Source organism: Megascapheus bottae, chromosome 11, assembly GCF_031878675.1.
Source record: "Megascapheus bottae isolate mThoBot1 chromosome 11, mThoBot2.hap1, whole genome shotgun sequence".
Taxonomy (NCBI): domain Eukaryota; kingdom Metazoa; phylum Chordata; class Mammalia; order Rodentia; family Geomyidae; genus Megascapheus; species Megascapheus bottae.
The window spans coordinates 61227733-61247149 of NC_143519.1; the positions used below are offsets into that span (position 1 = coordinate 61227733).

Sequence of the window (19417 nt, forward strand, 5' to 3'; positions counted from 1 at the left end):
GTCAGACTGGAGCCCAGTCTAGAAACCTGTCATTTCTCTAGTAAAAATGTATGCCCACTGTGCTATTGGACCTGTAATTATATGGAATTGATTCTGTATTTCATCTTCAATATTTGTGGACTCCTTAACAATACACCCTTTCCCAGGAGATTATGTTGTAAGGATGTGGCTGTAAGCTGGAACTCACTCGGTGTGTGGGCACCATCCACACCCTTCTCAGTGGTCTCGGAGCCCACGTGCCACATGCTGGGGATGTAAAGTAGAGGACAGAGCTGTGCCCTAGGAGGATTCTGTTTATTCCTCCCCTCCCCCCTTTCTTGAGACAGGGTTTTACTTAGTCTAGGTTGGCTTCAAACTTCAGTCTTCTTGACTCAACTTATTGAAGGCTGGGCTACTTCTAGCAGCTTGTTTGCTGCTCTCTTTGCTCACCTCCATACAGAGCTCATCACCACTCCATTCTGTCCTATGTCAATCTTCTTCAAAGACTTATTTTTCTTAAGCTAAAAATACTTAGTAAGTGCCTTTGAACAGCTATAACCAGCTTGCTGTATTTTATTGCTCGCTCGCTCTCTCTCTCTCTCTCTCCCTCTCCCTCTCCCTCTCCCTCTCCCTCTCCCTCTCTCCCTCCCTTTCTCCCTCTCCCTCCCTCCCTCTCCCTCCCCCCTTCCTTCTCTTCTTCCCCCCTTCCTTCTCTCCACCCCCCTCTCTCTGCATTATATAGGTATTTGGGACTTGAACTCAGGGTCTCAAGCTCTCAGGATTTTTTGTTTTTGCTTTTGTTTTTGTTTTTCACTCAAGGCTAACTCTCTTCCCACTTGAGCCACATCTTTGGCATTTTGCTGGTTAATTGCAGATAAAAGTCTCATGGACTTTTCTGCCCAATCTGGCTTCAAACTGCAATCTTTAGGTCTAAGCCTCCTGAGTAGCTAAGATTACAGGTGTAAGCCACTAGCACCCAGCTCTAGTGCTCGTGCCCTCCCTCCCTCTCTCTCCCTCCATCCGTCTCTCCCTCTCTCTCCCTCTCTCTCCCTCTCTCCCTCTCTCCCCCTCTCCCTCTCTCCCTCTCCTCTCTTTGTGGGACATGGGGCTTGAACTCTGAGCCTGAGTGTTGTCCCTGAACTCTTCAGCTCAAGGCTACTGACCTACCCCTGCAGCCACAGCTCCACTTCCCATTTTCTAGTGATTAATTGGAGGTTAGAGTCTCACGGTCTTTTGTGCCTGGGCTGGCTTTGAACATGATCCTCAGCTCCAGCCTCCTGAATACTTAGGATTAGAGGCGTGAGCCACCGTGCCCAGCAAAACCAGCTCTAGCTCTCTTAATGAAGACTTTGGAGCAGGGAATGGAAGAGGATTCTGTACTTTTTCATATCACTAATTTCAAAGATTAGTTGCATATTTGGACAGATACTAGAACTCTAGAAGTTGTGTAAATTTTAAGACACCCTAGCACTATAAAATCATCAAGGTAATCTTTTGTTGGGATCTTAAATATCTATTACAATTAGAATATTGAACATTCTATGTCAACAAAAATCTTCGTTGATTTTCCTACCTGCTAAGATTCTGAAGTGAGTTGTTAAGTCTGATATTTCTGATGCCTGTAACTCACCTTTTCCCCTTCCACATTCAGCGTAGGAGAGCAGTGGACCTTAATGTGAAAATCTTGGATTTGAGCAGTACCTTTCTCATGGGAACCAACTTTCCCAACAAGATAGAGAAGCATCTCTTACCAGAGCACATTCACCACAACTTTGCCAGTGATGGACGCCATGTGGTAATTGATGGCCTGCATGCAGAAGCCCCAGATGACTTGGTACGTGGCGTGTGTTCTCTCTGTTGTCTAGCCTTCAACTGAATGCACTAAGCAGTATGTGTTGCTGCTATTTTAACCCAGGCTTCCTTGATGACACCAGTGGCTCACATCTTTATCCTAATTACTCAGGAGGCTGATCTGAGGTTCGTGGTTCAAAGCCAGCTTGGGCAGACTCTTATCTCCACTTACTCACCACAAAGTCAGAAATGGTGCTATAGTTCACGTAGTAGAACACCATCCTTGAGTGAAGAAGCTAAGCTATGGGTGCGTGTGTGCGCACACACACACAGACACACACACACACACACACCCCTTATTAGAATTACTGAACCCAGAAAGAAAAACTTGTGGGGTCAGTTGTTGATTCCACAAAACTCTTTGAAAAATGGAAAATGGTTTAATTATCCCTGTCTCATACATAGCCACCGTGATGGGCCTTTGAGACTTAATGCACAGAAGTACTGGTCCCCTATGGCTCCCACCAGGTGTGCTCTTGTACTGCCCTCTGGTGGCTCTTTCCACCTTGTGTGTGAGCTGTTACGGGACTAGGAGGTAAAGTGTGTCTGCAGGTATATAGCGTGAGAGTTAGCCTGTCTTACTGTTGCTTGGTGCATTGTGTCATGACATTCATTTTTAACTCTAGTTTTTCTGTTTACTCTTTAAATACAGGTTCGAGAAGCTGCTTATAAAATTTTCCTTTATCCCAGTGCCAGCCAATTGAAATGTTTAGAACAGTTACTTGTCAGCAGAGATCTTCTGGCAAAGCTTGTGGGGTATTCGACGTTTTCCCACAGGGCCCTCCAGGGAACAATAGCTCGAACTCCAGGTAAGCCTGCTGAAGAGTGAAATAGGTTGTTGTTTTTGTTTGTTTGTTTTTTAAATAAAGCTTAGCTTCTGTTTGCTTATTTATTAAAGATTTTTTTGTTCATTTTGACACTGTTGGGGATCAATCCCAGAGCCTCGTGCATGTTAGATAAATGTTTTAGGAGCCACTAAACTATACTTACAGTGATAAATTTCTGATTTTTTTTTACTGTATTTTATTGTTGGCATAATGTATAGAGAGGTTACAGTTACATTCGTCAGGTGGTGGGTACATTATTTCTTGAACTTTGATAACCCTTCTCATATTTTTGTCCCCCTTTATCCCCTCATAGTCATCTTGTTTTCCTCCTTCCCTTCGCTATTTCAATTAAACCAATAAGTGTGTATACAGTATACCAGTGTACAAATTCAGATACAGTAACCTTGTGAGATTAACCATACCATAAGTGGGAAAAAAAGAGAAAAGAAATAACTTTACATAGTACGTTAAGAACAGCAATTACAAAGATAAACCTCTTGTTTCATTAACCTGGTGTTCATTTTGTCATGCTGTATGACCTTATGTACACAGCTTTTGAGCTATTGTGATTCTCTGGTAGGAGAATCCTAATGTGTACTAATTAATACAAATGATGGAAACCATAGAGCCTATGCTCCTTTGGGACTGGCTTACTTCACTTAATATGACTTTTTCGAAGTCTTTCCATTAAATTTCTGATTTTTTAAAAAAAAATGAGTCATGGGGCTTGAACTTGGCCTAGGCGCTGTCCCTGAGCTCTTCAGCTCAAGGCTACTGCCCTACCCTTGAGCTAAGCCCTACTCTCTGTTTTCTGGAGGTTAATTGGAGATAAGAGGCTCAGGTTCTTTTGTGCACAGGCTGGTGTTGAACCTTGGTCCTCAGATCTCAGCCTCGTGAGTAGCTAGGATTACAGGTGTGAGCTACTGCCCCCCCCACTTAAATTTCTGGGTTTTTTGTTTGTTTGTTTGTTTTTACTAGTCCTGGGCTTGAGCTCAGGACCCGAGCACTGTCCTTGGACTTTCTCAAGGCTAGAGCTCTACCACTTGAGCCTCAGCACCACTTCTGGCTTTTTCTATGTATGTGGTACCGAGGAATCGGTTCCTTCCTTCCTTCCTTCCTTCCTTCCTTCCTTCCTTCCTTCCTTCCTTCCTTCTTTCCTTTCTTCCTTCCCGCCTTTCTCAAGGCTAGAGCTCTACCACTTGAGCCTCAGCACCACTTCTGGCTTTTTTTTTTTCTATGTATGTGGTACTGAGGAATCGAACCCGGGTCTTCATGCATGCTAGGCAAGCAGTCTACCACTAGGCCAAACTCCCAGCCCCCCCCCTTTTTTTTAAAGACATAATTCCACAGTCCAGTTTGGCTGTGAACTTGTTATGTAACTCAGGCTGCCTTACAATGTGTGATCTTTTTTTTTTTTGCTAGTTCTGGGCCTTGAACTCAGGGCCTGGGCACTGTCCTTGGTCTTTCTCAAGGCTAGAGCTCTACCACTTGAGCCACAGCACCATTTCTGGCTTTTTTTCTATGTATGTGATGCCAAGGAATGGAACTTGGGTACTCGTGCATGCTAGGCAAGCACTCTACCATTAGGCTAAACTCCTGGCCCCACAGTGTGTGATCTTCTTATCTCAGCTCCTGGGTTGTTGAGATTATAGGTATGTACCACTTTACTCAGCAGTGTCTTATTGTTATAGTACATTCAGTGAACCATTTATAAAGATTTTTGACATTTTGCAGTTTGAATGGTCTTTAAATGATCAATTTTCTTTCATAACCATATTCAGTATAAATCATACCTGAATTTAGCGATGTTGGTTTGTATAATTTTCATCCTAACTTATCTAGTTGTTGTGTTCAATGTAATCAAATTGGCTGGAAATAGGGTAAGAGGATGTTTTGGGACTGAAATTGGAGTGAGGATGAAGGATTTCTAGTGAGGTGAAGGTTAAATGCAGTGATGAGTCACACACACACACACACACACACACACAAACACACTCCTCTAATCCTCCTTTTAGGGAGGAGTCCTGCTTGGGAAGGCATGTGTTTAGTAGGTGGGGCCATGTCTTTTCTTGTGTTTGTGCTGCACTTGCCTTGTGCCATGCTGAGGTTGGGACTTCCCCAGGTGTTAGGTGGCTGCTGAGCTGAAGCAGAAAGGGGTGGAATTTGAGGTACACAGCAGAGGCCACAGGAAAGGGGGTAAATGAGGTACAGTGAGCACTTCCTCAAAGTGTTTATGTAGCAAATAAGGCTTCACATCACATCTTTTTAGTGACCTTTCAGGCAGACTAACAGGTGGGATGAATGACTAGGAAACAAAAAAAGGAGAATGTGAGTAAGATGTAGTTATCAGCCTGGTGCTGGTGGCTCATACCTGCAATCCTAACTGCTCAGGAGGCTAAGAGCTGAGAATCATGATTCAAAGCTAGCTAGGGCAGGAAAGTCCATGAGACTTTATCTCCAGTTAACCTGCAAAAAGTCAGAAGTGGAGCTGTGGCTTGAATGTTAGAGTGCTAGCCTTGTGCGAAAAAGGTCAGAGACAGTGCCCAAACCCTGAATTCAAACCCTAGTACCGGCATAAAAACCCGACAACTCTAAACCAAAGAAAAACTCTGTTATCTGGGGCCCAGAGTGTGGCCTAATGGTAGAGTGTTTGCCTAGCATGCACAAAGACCTGGATTCAGTTCCTCAGTACTACATACATAGAAAAAGCCAGAAGTGCCAGATGCTGTGGCTCATGCATGTAGTCCTAGCTACTCAGGAGGCTGAGATCTGAGGATCGCCATTCAAAGTCAGCCTGGGTACACAAGACTGTGAAACTCTTATCTCCAATTAATCCCTAGAAAACACTGTGGCTCCAGGAGCAGGGTGGTAGCCTTGAGCTGAAGAGCTCAGGGGCAGTGTCCAGGCCCAGAGTTCAAGCCCCATGACCCTCCCCTCCAGAAACTCCCCCAAAAAGCCAGAAGTGGTGCTGTGGTTCACATGGTAGAGTGCTAACCTTGAGGAAAGCCCAAGGATAGTGCTCAGGCCCTGAGCTGAAGCCCTAGGACTGGCAAAATCAAATACAAAAATGTGGTTACCCCTTTTGAATACTTGTTTGTTAAGACATTTGAAATATGATATAAAAATCAGTGTTAATAAAATCTTTTTTTTTTAAAAAAAAAAACAACAAATGTGGGTATCAAGAAATAGAAAACATACAGATAGACTTAAAGGCAGTTCTTTGTGGCAGCTGCTGATGTCCTGAAGTGAGATGTTAAGTCAGATGGCAGCAGTTTCTGTCCCCCTCTGTTTGTGCCAACATTTCCCATGGCACTGATGCTATCTTCAAGCTGTCTGGGATTGTCTAATATCAGCAATGGTGAGAGACCCTGTGGCTTTGTGGTTTAGACTAACCTCCCTTCTTTCCTTAAAGGAGGGTAAGAAGCTCAACCCATCTGGAATACATAAGACCAACGTTTTTGTGGTACATTCAAATATACATGAAAGCTCTGTATAAGTGAGTTTTAGTGGCTCAGTGCTGGAAGAAATAATACACAGAAAGCATTTCCTTCATGGGATTATGATAGTTCTGTCCCATTGTCTTCAGGCTTATAAGTTCTGATACCATAACTCAGGTGTTGGATAAGTGCTGACAGTTCTATTAGAACCTAGCATATTCAAAGTTCTGATTTTTCTTGGATTTTTTTTTTTGATTCTCAACTCATGATCTCAAGTCATATCCTTTATATGTAAAAATGAACTCGTTATTCAGTGAAGCATCACTTTCTACCATTAAATTTCCAGTAAATCATATTTCTAAGCTGTACTGAGTTGTAGATTCAAACCAGAGGTTAGCTACTTCTAGAAAGTATAGGATAGAATTAGTCAGGAGCCGTTTGGCTCATGCCTGTAATCCTAGTGACTCAGGAAGCTGGAAGCTGAGGATTGAGGGCTGAAGCCAGAGTGGGCAGGCAACCTGAAGGACTTTTGTTGCCAGTTAACTAGCAAGTGATAGAGCCCCAGCCTTAAGTAAATGAAAAGTGCAGTGTGTGAGCAAGACTCTGAATTCAGGTCCTAGTACCAGCACATACACATACACACCCCTTAGGAAAAAAATTTGGAAGATATTTTCTGTTTTACAAATGTATAGAATTTTTTTTTCCTTTAGCCTCCCTTAATGCTTTTAATTTTAGGAATAATCTAAGGTTTTGGTTAGTTACCATACCATTGTAGTTTATTTTTCTGAAGAGATTATCATCACTTAGGAATATTTCATATATACCTAACATATGCCAACCACCCTCTTCCCTCTGAAAAACACCATTTTAAAAGAGACTAGTAGCATAACTAGTAGTAGATGATCATTGCTGTAATTTTAACACATATGTCATGTAATTAGAAATAATTTCTTTGAATTTCCCATTTAGAGACTGTTATGCAGTTCCTTGAGAAGCTCTCTGACAAGCTTTCTGAAAGGTTAGTTTTATTCTACTTCTATTTAGCATCATAGTTATGCGTTGTTTAGGTTTTTTTTTAAAGACTTGCTTTATAAAAACAATTGGAAAATAAAATTTGTTAGTTTCATTGGAATCATTTTAAGGAATAGCTAGTAATAATACTCACGATCTTACTGATTAATGCTTTTCAGGTTACTGTAACATTGCTAAGTTTTTCTAAATTTTGGTCCTTTCATGATCCTTAGTGATGCTTTTTAAAAGTGGAGATTGTCTAGACTGGTGGCTCATACCTGTTAATCCTAGCCATTCAGGAGGCTGAGATCTAAGGACTGAGATTCAAAGTCAGCTGGGTTAGGAAAGTCCCTAAGATTCTTATCTCTAATCAACTAGCCAAAAAACAGAAGTGGCACTGTGGCTCAAGTGCCAGAATGTCAACCTTGAGCGAAAAAACTATGGGACCAGGCCATGAGTTCAAGCCCCAGGATTGGCCAAACAAAAAAGTAGAGATGTCAGTGCTAGATGATGATTTATATACTGTCATCTCTTGCTGCCTTAGAGAAACTTGGATTATCACAAGTTTACTTTCTCAGTGTAAGTTATGCCTAATTTGATCATGTGTATTGGAAAGAAATGTGAACAAGTTAGTTCTTTTATAATGTAATTACTAAAACTGTCCTAACAGTGATAAACCTGTCTTACAGAACTGTAAGAGATTTTGAGATGATGCAAAAAATGAAAATGAAACTTAATCCTCAAAATTCTGTAAGTGTTGGAATGTTGTTATAATGTGAACACACTACCACCTGAAATCATTGTCTCTTGCTTGTCGAACTTAGGATCTGGTGGGTCTGTGGAGTCTCCTTTCTGATGCTTTGTTTGGGTGAATCAAAAGTATTGAAGCATCAAGCTCTTAAGTCAGAATCTGGTCCTTGGAAATGTAACATTTTCGGATATGTGCATGGGTGTCTGTATGTGAAGATACATGCATTAACATGATACGTATTTATGCAAGGGCTGCTTCTAATCTGTACAAATCAATTTCTCGGTATGAAACAGCTTTGTTTTTGATGGTACTGATATTTGAACCCAGGACCTTATTATGCCTACTAGGTGAACACTCTCCACTGGAGGCATGCCTCCAACCTTTTTTATGTTATTTTTCACAGATCTTACAGGTTTGCCCAGATTAACTTTAGACATTGATTCTCACACCTGTGCCTCCTGAGAAGCTGGGATTAATTATGGGTGTTTAACAATACACATGGCTTATTGAGATAGAGTCTTACTATTTTTGCCTGAGCTGGCCTTAACTGCTTCTTACATAGCTGGGACTGTAGGTGTATACCACCATGCCCAGCTCCCTCATACTATTTCTTTATAACATTTTCTTTGCCAAAATTCAAGTTAATTTTATTTTAGTTACAGTTTAAATTAGTGCTTTCATTTGGGGGATATGCTTTAGGCTTCTTGCTTAGATTTAGAAAGAACACCAATCTTACCTTAAGTTTCTTAATCATAACTGTAATATACTTTGTGGCTTAATATGTAGGTTATATTTCACACAAGAAATTTCATCATGGCTGGCATAATTCACTAGTATTGTGAGTTGTCATTTAAGTTTTAGAAAGACATTTGTTCATCTTTTCCCCAAATTCTAGAATTATGCCTTATTTATCCTTTCATTACAGAAACATCATGTCCTGTCAGCTGTGAAATCTAAGTTTTTTTTTTATGAGTAAAATGTTTTGATCATTCTATAAATTGGTTGAAGCTAGGTGCCGATGGTTCATACTTATAATTTTAGCTACTCAGTAATCTAAGATCTTAGGATTGTGGTTTGAAGTCAGGCCTGGTGGACTTTTATCTAATTAATAGCAAAATGTCAGAAGTGGAAGCATGGCTCAAGTGATAGAGTGTTTTCCTTGGATGAATAAACTGAAACCAAGAGAGCCATTCAAGCCCTAGTACTGGCACACACACATGAGTAGTAATTGGTTGATATACAATAATTGTCTTCCATTTTTATGTTTATTTTACTGATAAAGTTATGTAAATTCAATAACTTTGTAACAGTGAATTATTCCATTGCAGGAGTTAATGCCTTGGGACCCACCCTACTACAGTGGTGTGATTCGTGCAGAGAGGTAAGTCTTTTAGGGAATAGCTGGAGAGAAAGAGGAGGAAAGCCAGGCTCACAACGGTAATCCTAGCTAGTCAGGAGGCTGAGACATGAGGATTTAAGTTTGAATCCAGCCTGGGCAGGAAAAATCTGTGAGAATCGTATCTCCAGTTAACCACCAAAAGAGCTGGAAATGGAGCTGTGGCCCAAAGTGATTGAGAGCTAACATTGAACAAAAGAAGTTTAGGGGCAGTGTTCAAACTTCATAAAGTGAAGTTTACTGTTATAACTGGAACTGGTCACATTCTCACTTAAGTCTGTGTGAGAGGTGTATCTTGTGCTGATGATTCACACAGAAGGACTGGTGAGGTTAGCCATTCCCTGAAGAGGGAATGGGCTCCTGAGTGACAGCTGTGTCCAGCTTAACTGCTGGACTGTGTTACTTTTAATGGCAACAGCAGTTCCATTGTCATTCTAGAGAAAAAAAGAGTCTGACCATTCCTCAATGAAGAGGCTCTCCATTCCCTCTCCTGTTGTCTGGAGACTGGTCATAGATCCTGTGTGGACCCCCAAATCCAGAATGCTTGTGTCCCTCAGATGGAGTGGCAGAGAATTTGCAAGGAAGCCATATGTGCACTTTCCAAAAGGCTCTAAATCATGTCTGCTTATAATGCACAGTGCAGCGTGAAGTGTTCCATTGATTTTACGTTGCTTGGGTCAGACACAATCTTTTTCCAGAGTACTCTCTGTCCAGATTGTTTAATCTTTGGATGTAGACAGCCAACTATGTGCCTTTATGTTTTATATCCTTTGTTTTTTCTTTTGGTATGTGTCAGGGCCTCACTTTATTGCTTGACTTTTTTTTGCTCAAAGGTGGTACTCCACTACTTGAGCCCCAGCTCCACTTCCAGCTTTTTGGAGATAGTTGTCTTAATTGGAAGTAAGAACCTCCAGTACTTTCCTGCCTGGGCTGGCTTCAATCCATGATGCTTACATCTCAGCCTCCTGAGTAGTTAGGATTATGTATGAGCCTATACTGGCCGGTACTGGTGCCTGGCTTCCCAATCCCTGCCTCTTAGCCACTATACGCCTAAATGAAATGCAGAGTTAACTGACTTGGCCTTCATCATTGAAACAGTGCTATTGATCCTCTATCCTTCTCATAGGTACAATATTGAACCCAGTTTGTATTGCCCATTTTTCTCCCTGGGAGCATGCATGGAGGGCCTGAACATTTTGTTTAACAAACTGTTGGGCATTTCCTTGTATGCAGAGCAGCCTGTGAAAGGAGAAGTGTGGTGTGATGATGTCCGCAAGCTGGTAAGCACCCTGCTGTCATGTCACATCTCGTGTCCCTTTGGTCAATGGTTTAAGTTGGTATCGCCCTGGCCAAGTGTCCCACTTCATTAAAAATCATATCTCTGCTGGGCATTGGTGGCTCATGCCTATAATTCTAGTTACTCAGGAGGCTAAGATGTGAGGATAGAGGTTCAAAGCCAGCCAAACTAGGAAAATCCATGAGGCTCTTATGTCCAGTTAACCACTAAAAAGCCAGAAATGGAGCTCTGACTCAAGTGGTAGAGTGCTAGCCTTGAGCAGAAATCCTCAGGGAAAACGCCCAAGCTCCAAATTCAAGTTCTAGGGCCTTCACAAACACACACACAACACACACACACACACACACACACACACACACACACACACACACTCACACACACTCACACACACACACTCTACCTAACAGAGTTGGAACTCCTTGGCAGATATCTTGAGAACTGGTAGAAGGTCATTACCAGGTGTATTACTTCTAGAACCCATTGCTGCCTTCTTTTTCTTTGAGACCCCCTCCCTGGCTTGCAGGGCTCATTGTGGCCACAGATAGTAATATATGCCCTTTGTTCTAATTTATTTATCTTCTCTGCTAAGCCTTTAAGCCTGGAGCTTGTCTTTGTGCTTGTCTGGAGCAGTGTGAGCCACCTCCCTGCCTTTATCAGAGGCCAGGTGTGGTGGAGAGAGCGGAGAGCATAAGAGATGAAATGCTTCTCATCACTGTGAAGATCTGCTAACGATCCGCTATTTAAAATGATTGTGTTGGTCAAATGCAGAAATGTAATGGGAAGAAAAACTAGGGACATACGACTGAAAGGATAAAATCCAAGTGATAAGAACGTTTACTCTTCCCACAGCATGTGGGGCAGTGGGACTGGCCAGCTTTCCTCACTGCCTTCTCCCACATGCCTTGAATGAGTCCTGGCACCCAGTAGGTGCTTTGTACTTGTTTGTCGTGTAAGTGAGTAAATAAATGGATACTGGCTTGCTGGAAATTTAAAAGACCAAAATAGAGGTTCTCAGCCAGGTGCTGGTGGCTCATGCCTATAATCCTAACTACTCAAGAGGTTGAGATCTGAAGATTGTTGTTCAAAGCCAACCCAAGCAGATAAATGTAAGACAGTCTTATCTCCAATTATCCAGCAAAAAGTTGAAAATGGAAATGTGACTTAAGTGATGGTTGAGTGTAAAAGCTGAGGAAGAATACCAAGGCCCTGAGTTCAAGCCCCAGTACTAGCACACTAAAAAAGTTTTGGGATTCTCTGTGTTTTAAGTTACCAGGTTCAGAAAAAGCAGGGCAGGAAGAAGACTCATAACTACATCCCTCATTTAAGCTGAGCCTCTTTTCCAAAGACAGAGTGGGTCTGGTGACTGATTTCCACATTGAAAGCTGCATGATGATGTTTTTGAATCAAGGATTATGATTTCTCTAGGTATATATCATCTCCTAACGTGAAAGAGAACAGTTTTACTGTTAAACAGTTCAGCCAGCACTTCTCCCCAACCCTTGTGTTGTGTGAGTCTTCTTCAAGAGCTGTCATTGCAGTGGGCACTGTGGAAGGAGGGCAGTTAGACACAAGGACCCTACCCAGAAACTTTCCTCTCCTGTGCACACAAAAGTATCTATTTCACAGTGATTGTTGGCATGGCACAGAAAGTCACTAAGGTCTGAATCTGTTGCAATGAGAGTGTCTTACTCAAGTGTATCGAGAATGTGTTCCCATTGTGTTTCCAGTTTTTTGCTTTTGTTTTGCTGGTCCTGAGGCATGAACTCGGGGCCTGGATACTGTCCCTGAGCTGCTTTTGCTTAAGGCTAGCCCTCTACCACTTGAGTCACAGTGCCACTTCTGGCTTTTTCTGAGTAGTTTATTGGAAATAAGAGCCTCATAGAGTTTTCTGCCCAGGCTGGCTTCAAACCTCGATCCTCAGATCTCAGCCTCCTGAGCAGGTAGGATTATAGGGGTAAGCCGCCAACACATGGTTCTGTTTCCAGGTTTTGATGCCCTCATTCACCACTCAACTAAAATGTTTTCCAGGCTGTTGTTCATGAATCTGAAGGATTGCTGGGGTACATTTACTGTGATTTTTTCCAGCGAGCAGACAAACCACACCAGGTAATTTTTTTTCTTTATGAACTGGTTTATCTAAAGTAATCAGTTTATTTATTCTAATATGAACTCTGTGCATTATTTGTACAGTTCTATAATATTTAAGTGGCACTAATGCTAGGTATAAGTTGGAAAATAGAATGTACAAACATGGACAAAGTTATACCTAATCTATTACATTATCTGGAATGTAAAATTGGTAGCTGTTTTACAAATCCTTATTTTCACTAGCCAGAGCATCCAGAGTGTGGAGCCCTTTATAGTTTTCTACCTTATTATGTTCACCTCAGCCTTTTGAATGAGGATTCAGCATTGAGAGAAATTAAGGCTGGAAAAGTTAGGGACTTGCCTAGAGGCACATAGGCAGATGTGCTAGGCTTTGAAACCATGTATTCTGGCTAGAGCCCCAGCTCTCAACACCATTCATGCTCAACAATGAACCTAGTTTAAAGTTGCAGGGGTAGGAATGTAGTGGTTTATGTCTGTAATCCCAGCTATATGGGAAGGAGATATAGGATTGCTGTCTGAGGCTGGTCTTGACAAAAACATGAGACCCTATCTGAAAAATAAAAAAGGACTGATGGGAGTGTGTGGCTCAAATAGTAAAATACTTGCCTAGTAAGTGTAGGATTCTGAGTTCAAGCTCCAATACCACCAAATACCCCATGAATATGTCAGTGAGGAACCAGAGTATAGGTCATTGGGCCCTAAGTCTCAAGGTTATTCCTCAGCCTGAGTGGGGGCAGAAATACCAGTCCATCTATACCAGCTGGTATCCTTGACACCAGCACTACACTTGACATTTACAAAACTCATTTTAGTTTTCTCACCTGGAGAGCAAGCCTGCTCTGATTCTTGTGAGGAGTTTCACTAGCATGCTTATGAAGCTCAGTGTGGTGTCTGGTGTAGTTTGGTTGAGGACAACGAAGTAGACAGCAGACACAAGAAGGCCTCCAGCGGATTGCCTGACCCCCAGGGGAGGGACCCAGAGTGAAGCCTGGATTCCCACACAGCTGAGAGTGTCCCTCGCCACTTTCTTGCAGCTGTGGATCCCAACTCTAGCTGACACAACCACCTTTCTGGGCCTGTTTTCTTGAGTCAACGAGTGAAATACAAGCTAAATTTATTTCTTGGTATTTTAGAAATGAAAACTAACAAAATAAAAAGTGTTGAGATGGTGTCTGTAACCAAGAATTTAATATAAAAATTGCATAAGTTAAATCTTGACCTCACACATTTTGCTACAGTTTTAGATTCATCATGACTTCGTTACTCTCATTGTCTTTTCGTAGAGGTGGTACTAGGTTTTGAAGTTGTGTTTGCTGAGGCAGGTATTCTACCATTTGAACCAGGCTTCCAGCAGGACCTCATTACTGCTCGAAATATCTAATGCTTTGATCTGTCTCTGATTCTCAAAGGATTGTCATTTTACAATTCGAGGAGGCAGATTAAAGGAAGATGGAGACTATCAGCTTCCAGTTGTGGTCCTGATGCTCAACCTTCCCCACTCTTCAAGGAATTCACCCACTTTATTGACCCCGGGAATGATGGAAAATCTTTTCCATGAAATGGGACACGCCATGCATTCGATGCTGGGGCGCACTCGGTACCAGCACGTCACTGGTAAGCCAGGAGGCTGAAATCTCAAGACTGTGGTTTGAAGCTAGCCTGGGCAGGAAACTCTGGGAGACTCATCTTCAGTTAACTGCCAGAAGGCCAGAAGGGGAGCTGGCTAAAGGTAGAGAACTAGCCTTGAGTGAATAAGCTCAGAGACAGCTCCCAGGTCCTGACTTCAAGCCCCAGGACCAGCACATACGTATGCATGCATACACGCACGCAGCACACACACACACACACACACACCAGGACCAGCACATACGTATGCATGCATACATGCACGCAGCACACACACACACACCAATATGTTTAAACTAGAAAAGGCTTGTTACTTGGAAAATGTCATCATTTCATAATGTCTTGTTGTTTTTTACCCTCAGATTGTCTTGGTGTAGTGTTATATTTTCTGTTTCCTGATCCTCATGCTCGCTCTTTCTTGCTTGCGTGCTTGCTTACTTGCTTGCTTGTGTTTTTTGCAAGTCCTGTGGCTTGAACTCAGGGCTTTCTCAAGGCAAACCCTCTACCGCTTGAGCTATAACACCACTTTCTGGCTTTTTCTGTGTATGTGGTACTGAGGAATTGAACCCAGGGCTTCATGAATGCTAGGCAAGCATTCTACCACTAGACCATACTCCCGGCCCCCTTATGCTGTTTTCTATCCTTGCCAAACATTTTTGCCAGAGAATAAAAATATCCGTGTCTATGAGTTAAACGTTAATATATTTGCTAGAGTTCAACATGGAGTTTATATTTGTGGCTTTCTGTGAGAATAAATGAACTTCCCCTTCCTCCCTAGCACACAGTGAATTAGTGCTCCTTCCTTCCTTCCTTCCTTCCTTCCTTCCTTCCTTCCTTCCTTCCTTCCTTCCTTCCTTCCTTCCTTTTCTTTTTCTTCGCCAGTCCTGAGGCTTGAACACAGGGCCCGAACACTGTCCTTGGGCTTTCTCAAGGCTAGGGCTCTACCATTTCAGCCACAGCCCCACTTCTGGCTTTTTCTGTATATGTGGTACTGAGGAATCCATCTCAGGACTTGTGCATGCCAGGCAAGCACTCTACCAGCAGGCCATGCTCCTGGCCCCAGTGCTGCTTTCTTGTAAACCAACTTTGTTTAAAACAAAACAAAACAAAACAAAATCAGCATGTTCAAAATGTACAAAGTGCTGGGTACAGTAGCTCACGCCTCTAATCCTAGCTACTCAGGATGCTGAGACCTGAGGATCATGGTTCTAAGCCTGGGCACCAAAGTCTATGAGACTCTTATCTCCAATTAGTCACCAGAAAACCAGAAGTACCGCTGTGGCTCAAGGAGTAGAGCTGAAGTGTTCAGAGACAGTGCCCAGGCCCAGAGTTCAAGCCCCACGACTGACTGAAAAAAAAAAAAAAGTACCTTTTTTTTCTTATAGTGTCTAATATATAAAGTTATAATTCTGTTGTATTTTTATTATGTTGACGATTACCACAGTTGATGACATTTTAGATTAATCTTAGCTGCCCTGTCTCTAGGTCTTAAGCTCAGTGCTCTTAAGTAGCCAGCATTTAGCCACGTGGTAAACAGGTGGCATTTGCGAGTTACGAACTCACATTAAACACAATATTTGGGCAAGGAGAAGACATTTGAACACCATGTGGGCTGAACACAGTCATAAAATGTCACAAAGAGTTCTTACTGCGTTTGTCGCTTTCAGGAATTTAGAGTTTAAAAATCACTGAAGGTTAACTTTGCTTTACAAAGCAGTAAATGGACAAAAAAAGAAGTATGGTTAAAAAACATGGAAGTGGAGTTTAGAGACTGAGGCACAAATGCGTGTTAGTTGCAAGTGTTTTAGTTTGCCTTTCAGATATAGCCAGCACAGCAAAGCCAGACTTGTTTGCAGAGGGTGGGGGCCATCACAAAGCTACCTTTACAAGGTGTTTCAGCAGCTGAGCAAATAATTGTTTTACTTTTGATATATTGGAAACATATAGGATTATAATAAACTTTTCTGCAAATATGTACAATAATTTTATAGATGTAAAATCTTGAGAAGCTTGTCACAGTTCATCAGAAGTCCAAGTGTAAGTTTAAAATAAGACAAGTTGAAGATAATTGTGTTTATTTAACATACACCACTTTCTCTTTTTGCCCCATTTTAGGGACCAGATGCCCCACTGATTTTGCTGAGGTCCCATCCATTCTGATGGAGTACTTTTCAAATGATTACCGAGTGGTCAACCAGTTTGCCAGGCATTATCAGACTGGTCAGGTAAGAGCCTCAGACATGGGTTGAGCATTCTTAATCCCAGAATCTAAAACCCCACATTCTCAGAAAACTGGCATGATGTTACAAGTGGAAGATTCAGTACCTGACCTAATGTGATGGGTGAGGTCATAGTCAAAACACAGATGCACTAGAAATACCATGTCAAAAATCACCTCCAAGGCTGGGAGTTTGGCCTAGTGGTAAAGTGCTTACCTAGCATGCACCTGGGTTTGATTCCTAGGTGCCACATATATAGAAAAAAGCTGAAAGTGGTGCTGTGGCTCAAGTGGTAGAATGCTAGCCTTGAGAAAGCTCAAGGACAGTGTTCAGGCCCTGAGTTCAAGCCCCAGGACTGGCAAAAAAAAAAAATCATCTCCAATATTTCAGATATGTAAGGTATGGTGGTAGCTGTGAATGGAGCTGAATTCCCTGTTTAGACTTTGGTTCTCAGTCATACACACACACACACACACACACACACACACACACACACACACACACAAATATCCAAGATTTGAAAAAAAAAAAAATCTACAATCTGAATACTTCTAGTTCCAGGATTATGGATAAGGGAAGTAGAGCTGTGGCTGAAAATGTAAACTGTTAGCCTTGAGCAAAAGAGGCCAAGGAAGCACCTGGGCCCCAAGTTTAAGCCTCACATCGACAAAAGAAAAAAGTATAATGGGTTAGGGATGTGGCTTAGTGGTAGCATGCTTGCCTAGCATACATGAAGCTCTGTGTTTGATTCCAGAAAAAGCCAGAAGTGGTGCTGTGGCTTGAAGTTGTAGAGTGTTTGCTTTGAGAAAGCCCAAGGACAGTGCCCAGGCCCTGAGTTCAAGCCCCAGGACTGGAAAAATAATAATAATAATAATATATAAAAATTATGTTAAAAGGAGAAACTCTTTAAAAAAAAACAAAACTGCTTGCCTATAAGTACAAGACCCTAAGTTCAGTCCCCAGCTGTGCAAAAAAAGAGATTTTGGATAAGGGCTACTTATTAGCACTATCTTATTGTTGTCTTGTCCTTGAGGTGCAGTGATTGGCTTTTTTACTTGCTGTGCTTTTTTCCTATTTATTGTTCCCTCCTCGTGTTTTCTTTCCTCTTCTTCCTAAGCTATAGAATCTGCATGCAGTCATCCCAGAAAGAGAACTTCTTTTTTTTAATTTTAAATTGCATTTTTTTGTTGGGATAGCATATAGAGAGGTTACATTTATCAGGTAGTGAGTACATTACTTCTTGAACATTGATACCCCTTCCCATATTTTTCTCCCGTTTTCCCTCCCCCCCCATCATCTTGTTTTTCCTCATCCCTTCCCTATTTCAAATAAGCAAATAAACATATATATAATATACCAGGTACCAAAGTCAGATACAGTAACAACATGAGATAAACCATAAGGAGAAAAAAAAAGTGAAAAGAAATCACATTTTACATTGAGAACAACAATCACAAAGATAAACCTGTTGTTTCCCTATATGTAGTCTGCCATTGGTGGTTCTCACCTGCCAGGAAAGCATCATATCTCATAGTATTTCAGATAATGAAACAAGTTCTGCACTAAAGGCCGACATCCATGCTCTTTATCAAATAGTCTTTCTACTCAGACATTTCTTAACTTGGTCTGGATTTTTAGGCTGTGTTTTATTCTGGTATTAACATTTATTTTCTTTTTATTTGTGCCAATTCTGGGCCTTGAACTCAGAATCTGGGCACTAACTCTGAGCTCTTTTGCTGAAGGTTAGTGAGGCACAAGTCCACTTCTAGCTTTTTTGGTGGTTAATTAGAGTCTCATGGACTTTCCTGCCTAGGTTGGCAGAGACTATCAACTGAAGTTGAGTTGTTAGGATTACAGGCACAAGCCGCTTTATTACCTATATCATGCTAAGCATGAAAAATCCCTTAACTTCAAGGTTTAGATTTACTTGATACATTGTAACTTTAAAGATTTTTAAATTAGAATGAGGATTACCTTATATTTAGTTTTAGCTGCAAGTGTAAGTTCACATTATGCTGTCCCCTCTTCATGTATGTACATATGACCCAGCAATTCCACTCCTTGGCATTTACCCAATTGTCCAGAAACAAGGACATACTAAAGCCACCAGCACAATGATGTTCATTGCAGCACTATTTACCATGGCAAAGATATGGAACCAACCCAGGTGTCCCTCAGTAGATGATTGGATCACGAAGATGTGGTATTTATACACAATGGAATTCTATGCCACCATCAGGAAGAACGACATCGCCCCATTTGTAAGGAAATGGAAAGACTTAGAAAAAAATCATATTAAGTTACATAAGCCAGACCCAAAGGAACATAGGCTCAATTGTTTCCCTCATTGGTAATAATTAGTATATACCTAGGACTTTATTAGCAGAGGATTACAATAGCACACAACCTAGATACATAAGGTTATATAGGATGAGGCTAAATGAAAGGATCTCCAGAATATGGAAACAAGAGCTTTGTCTTGTATGATTGTTGTTCTTAATGTACTATGGTATTTCTCTTCTCTTTTGTTGCCCTTTGGTTAATCTCATATTTTTCCAGTATCTGACTTAATTACCTGGTATATTGTATATATGTTTATTTGTTTATTTGAAACAGGAAAGGGAAGGGGGGAAAGCAAGATGATTGGGAGGGGATGGGGAGGTAAATGAGGACAAAAACATGAGAAGGGGTATCAGTGTGTGAGAAGTAATGTACCTACTATCTGGCAAATATAACTGTGATCCCTCTATACATTACAATGAAAAACCCCAAATCCCCAAAACAACAATAAGCAAAGATCCCAAAAGTAAACAGTTGTGAGAAATTAAATGAAATGAATAGAATTGGGGGGAAAAACCCCAAAGCTGCAACCAGATTTATTTGCCACTTTTTCTGGTCATGTCTCCAGGTTCAA

The 19417-nt window shown here is 41.5% G+C and overlaps 1 protein-coding gene across 1 annotated transcript in view; it reads left to right on the forward strand.

The window, feature by feature from the left end:
* The window catches only part of Mipep (mitochondrial intermediate peptidase), a 108099-nt gene that overhangs the window by 18306 nt on the left and 70376 nt on the right, over positions 1 to 19417 (forward strand). The window contains exons 6-14 of the mRNA XM_090342395.1: positions 1631 to 1813; positions 2483 to 2639; positions 7064 to 7112; positions 7795 to 7855; positions 9185 to 9237; positions 10379 to 10532; positions 12578 to 12655; positions 14068 to 14272; positions 16400 to 16509. Of these exons, the coding sequence (XP_090198521.1) occupies positions 1631 to 1813; positions 2483 to 2639; positions 7064 to 7112; positions 7795 to 7855; positions 9185 to 9237; positions 10379 to 10532; positions 12578 to 12655; positions 14068 to 14272; positions 16400 to 16509 (1050 nt within the window). The remainder of the gene's footprint in view (positions 1 to 1630; positions 1814 to 2482; positions 2640 to 7063; positions 7113 to 7794; positions 7856 to 9184; positions 9238 to 10378; positions 10533 to 12577; positions 12656 to 14067; positions 14273 to 16399; positions 16510 to 19417) is intronic.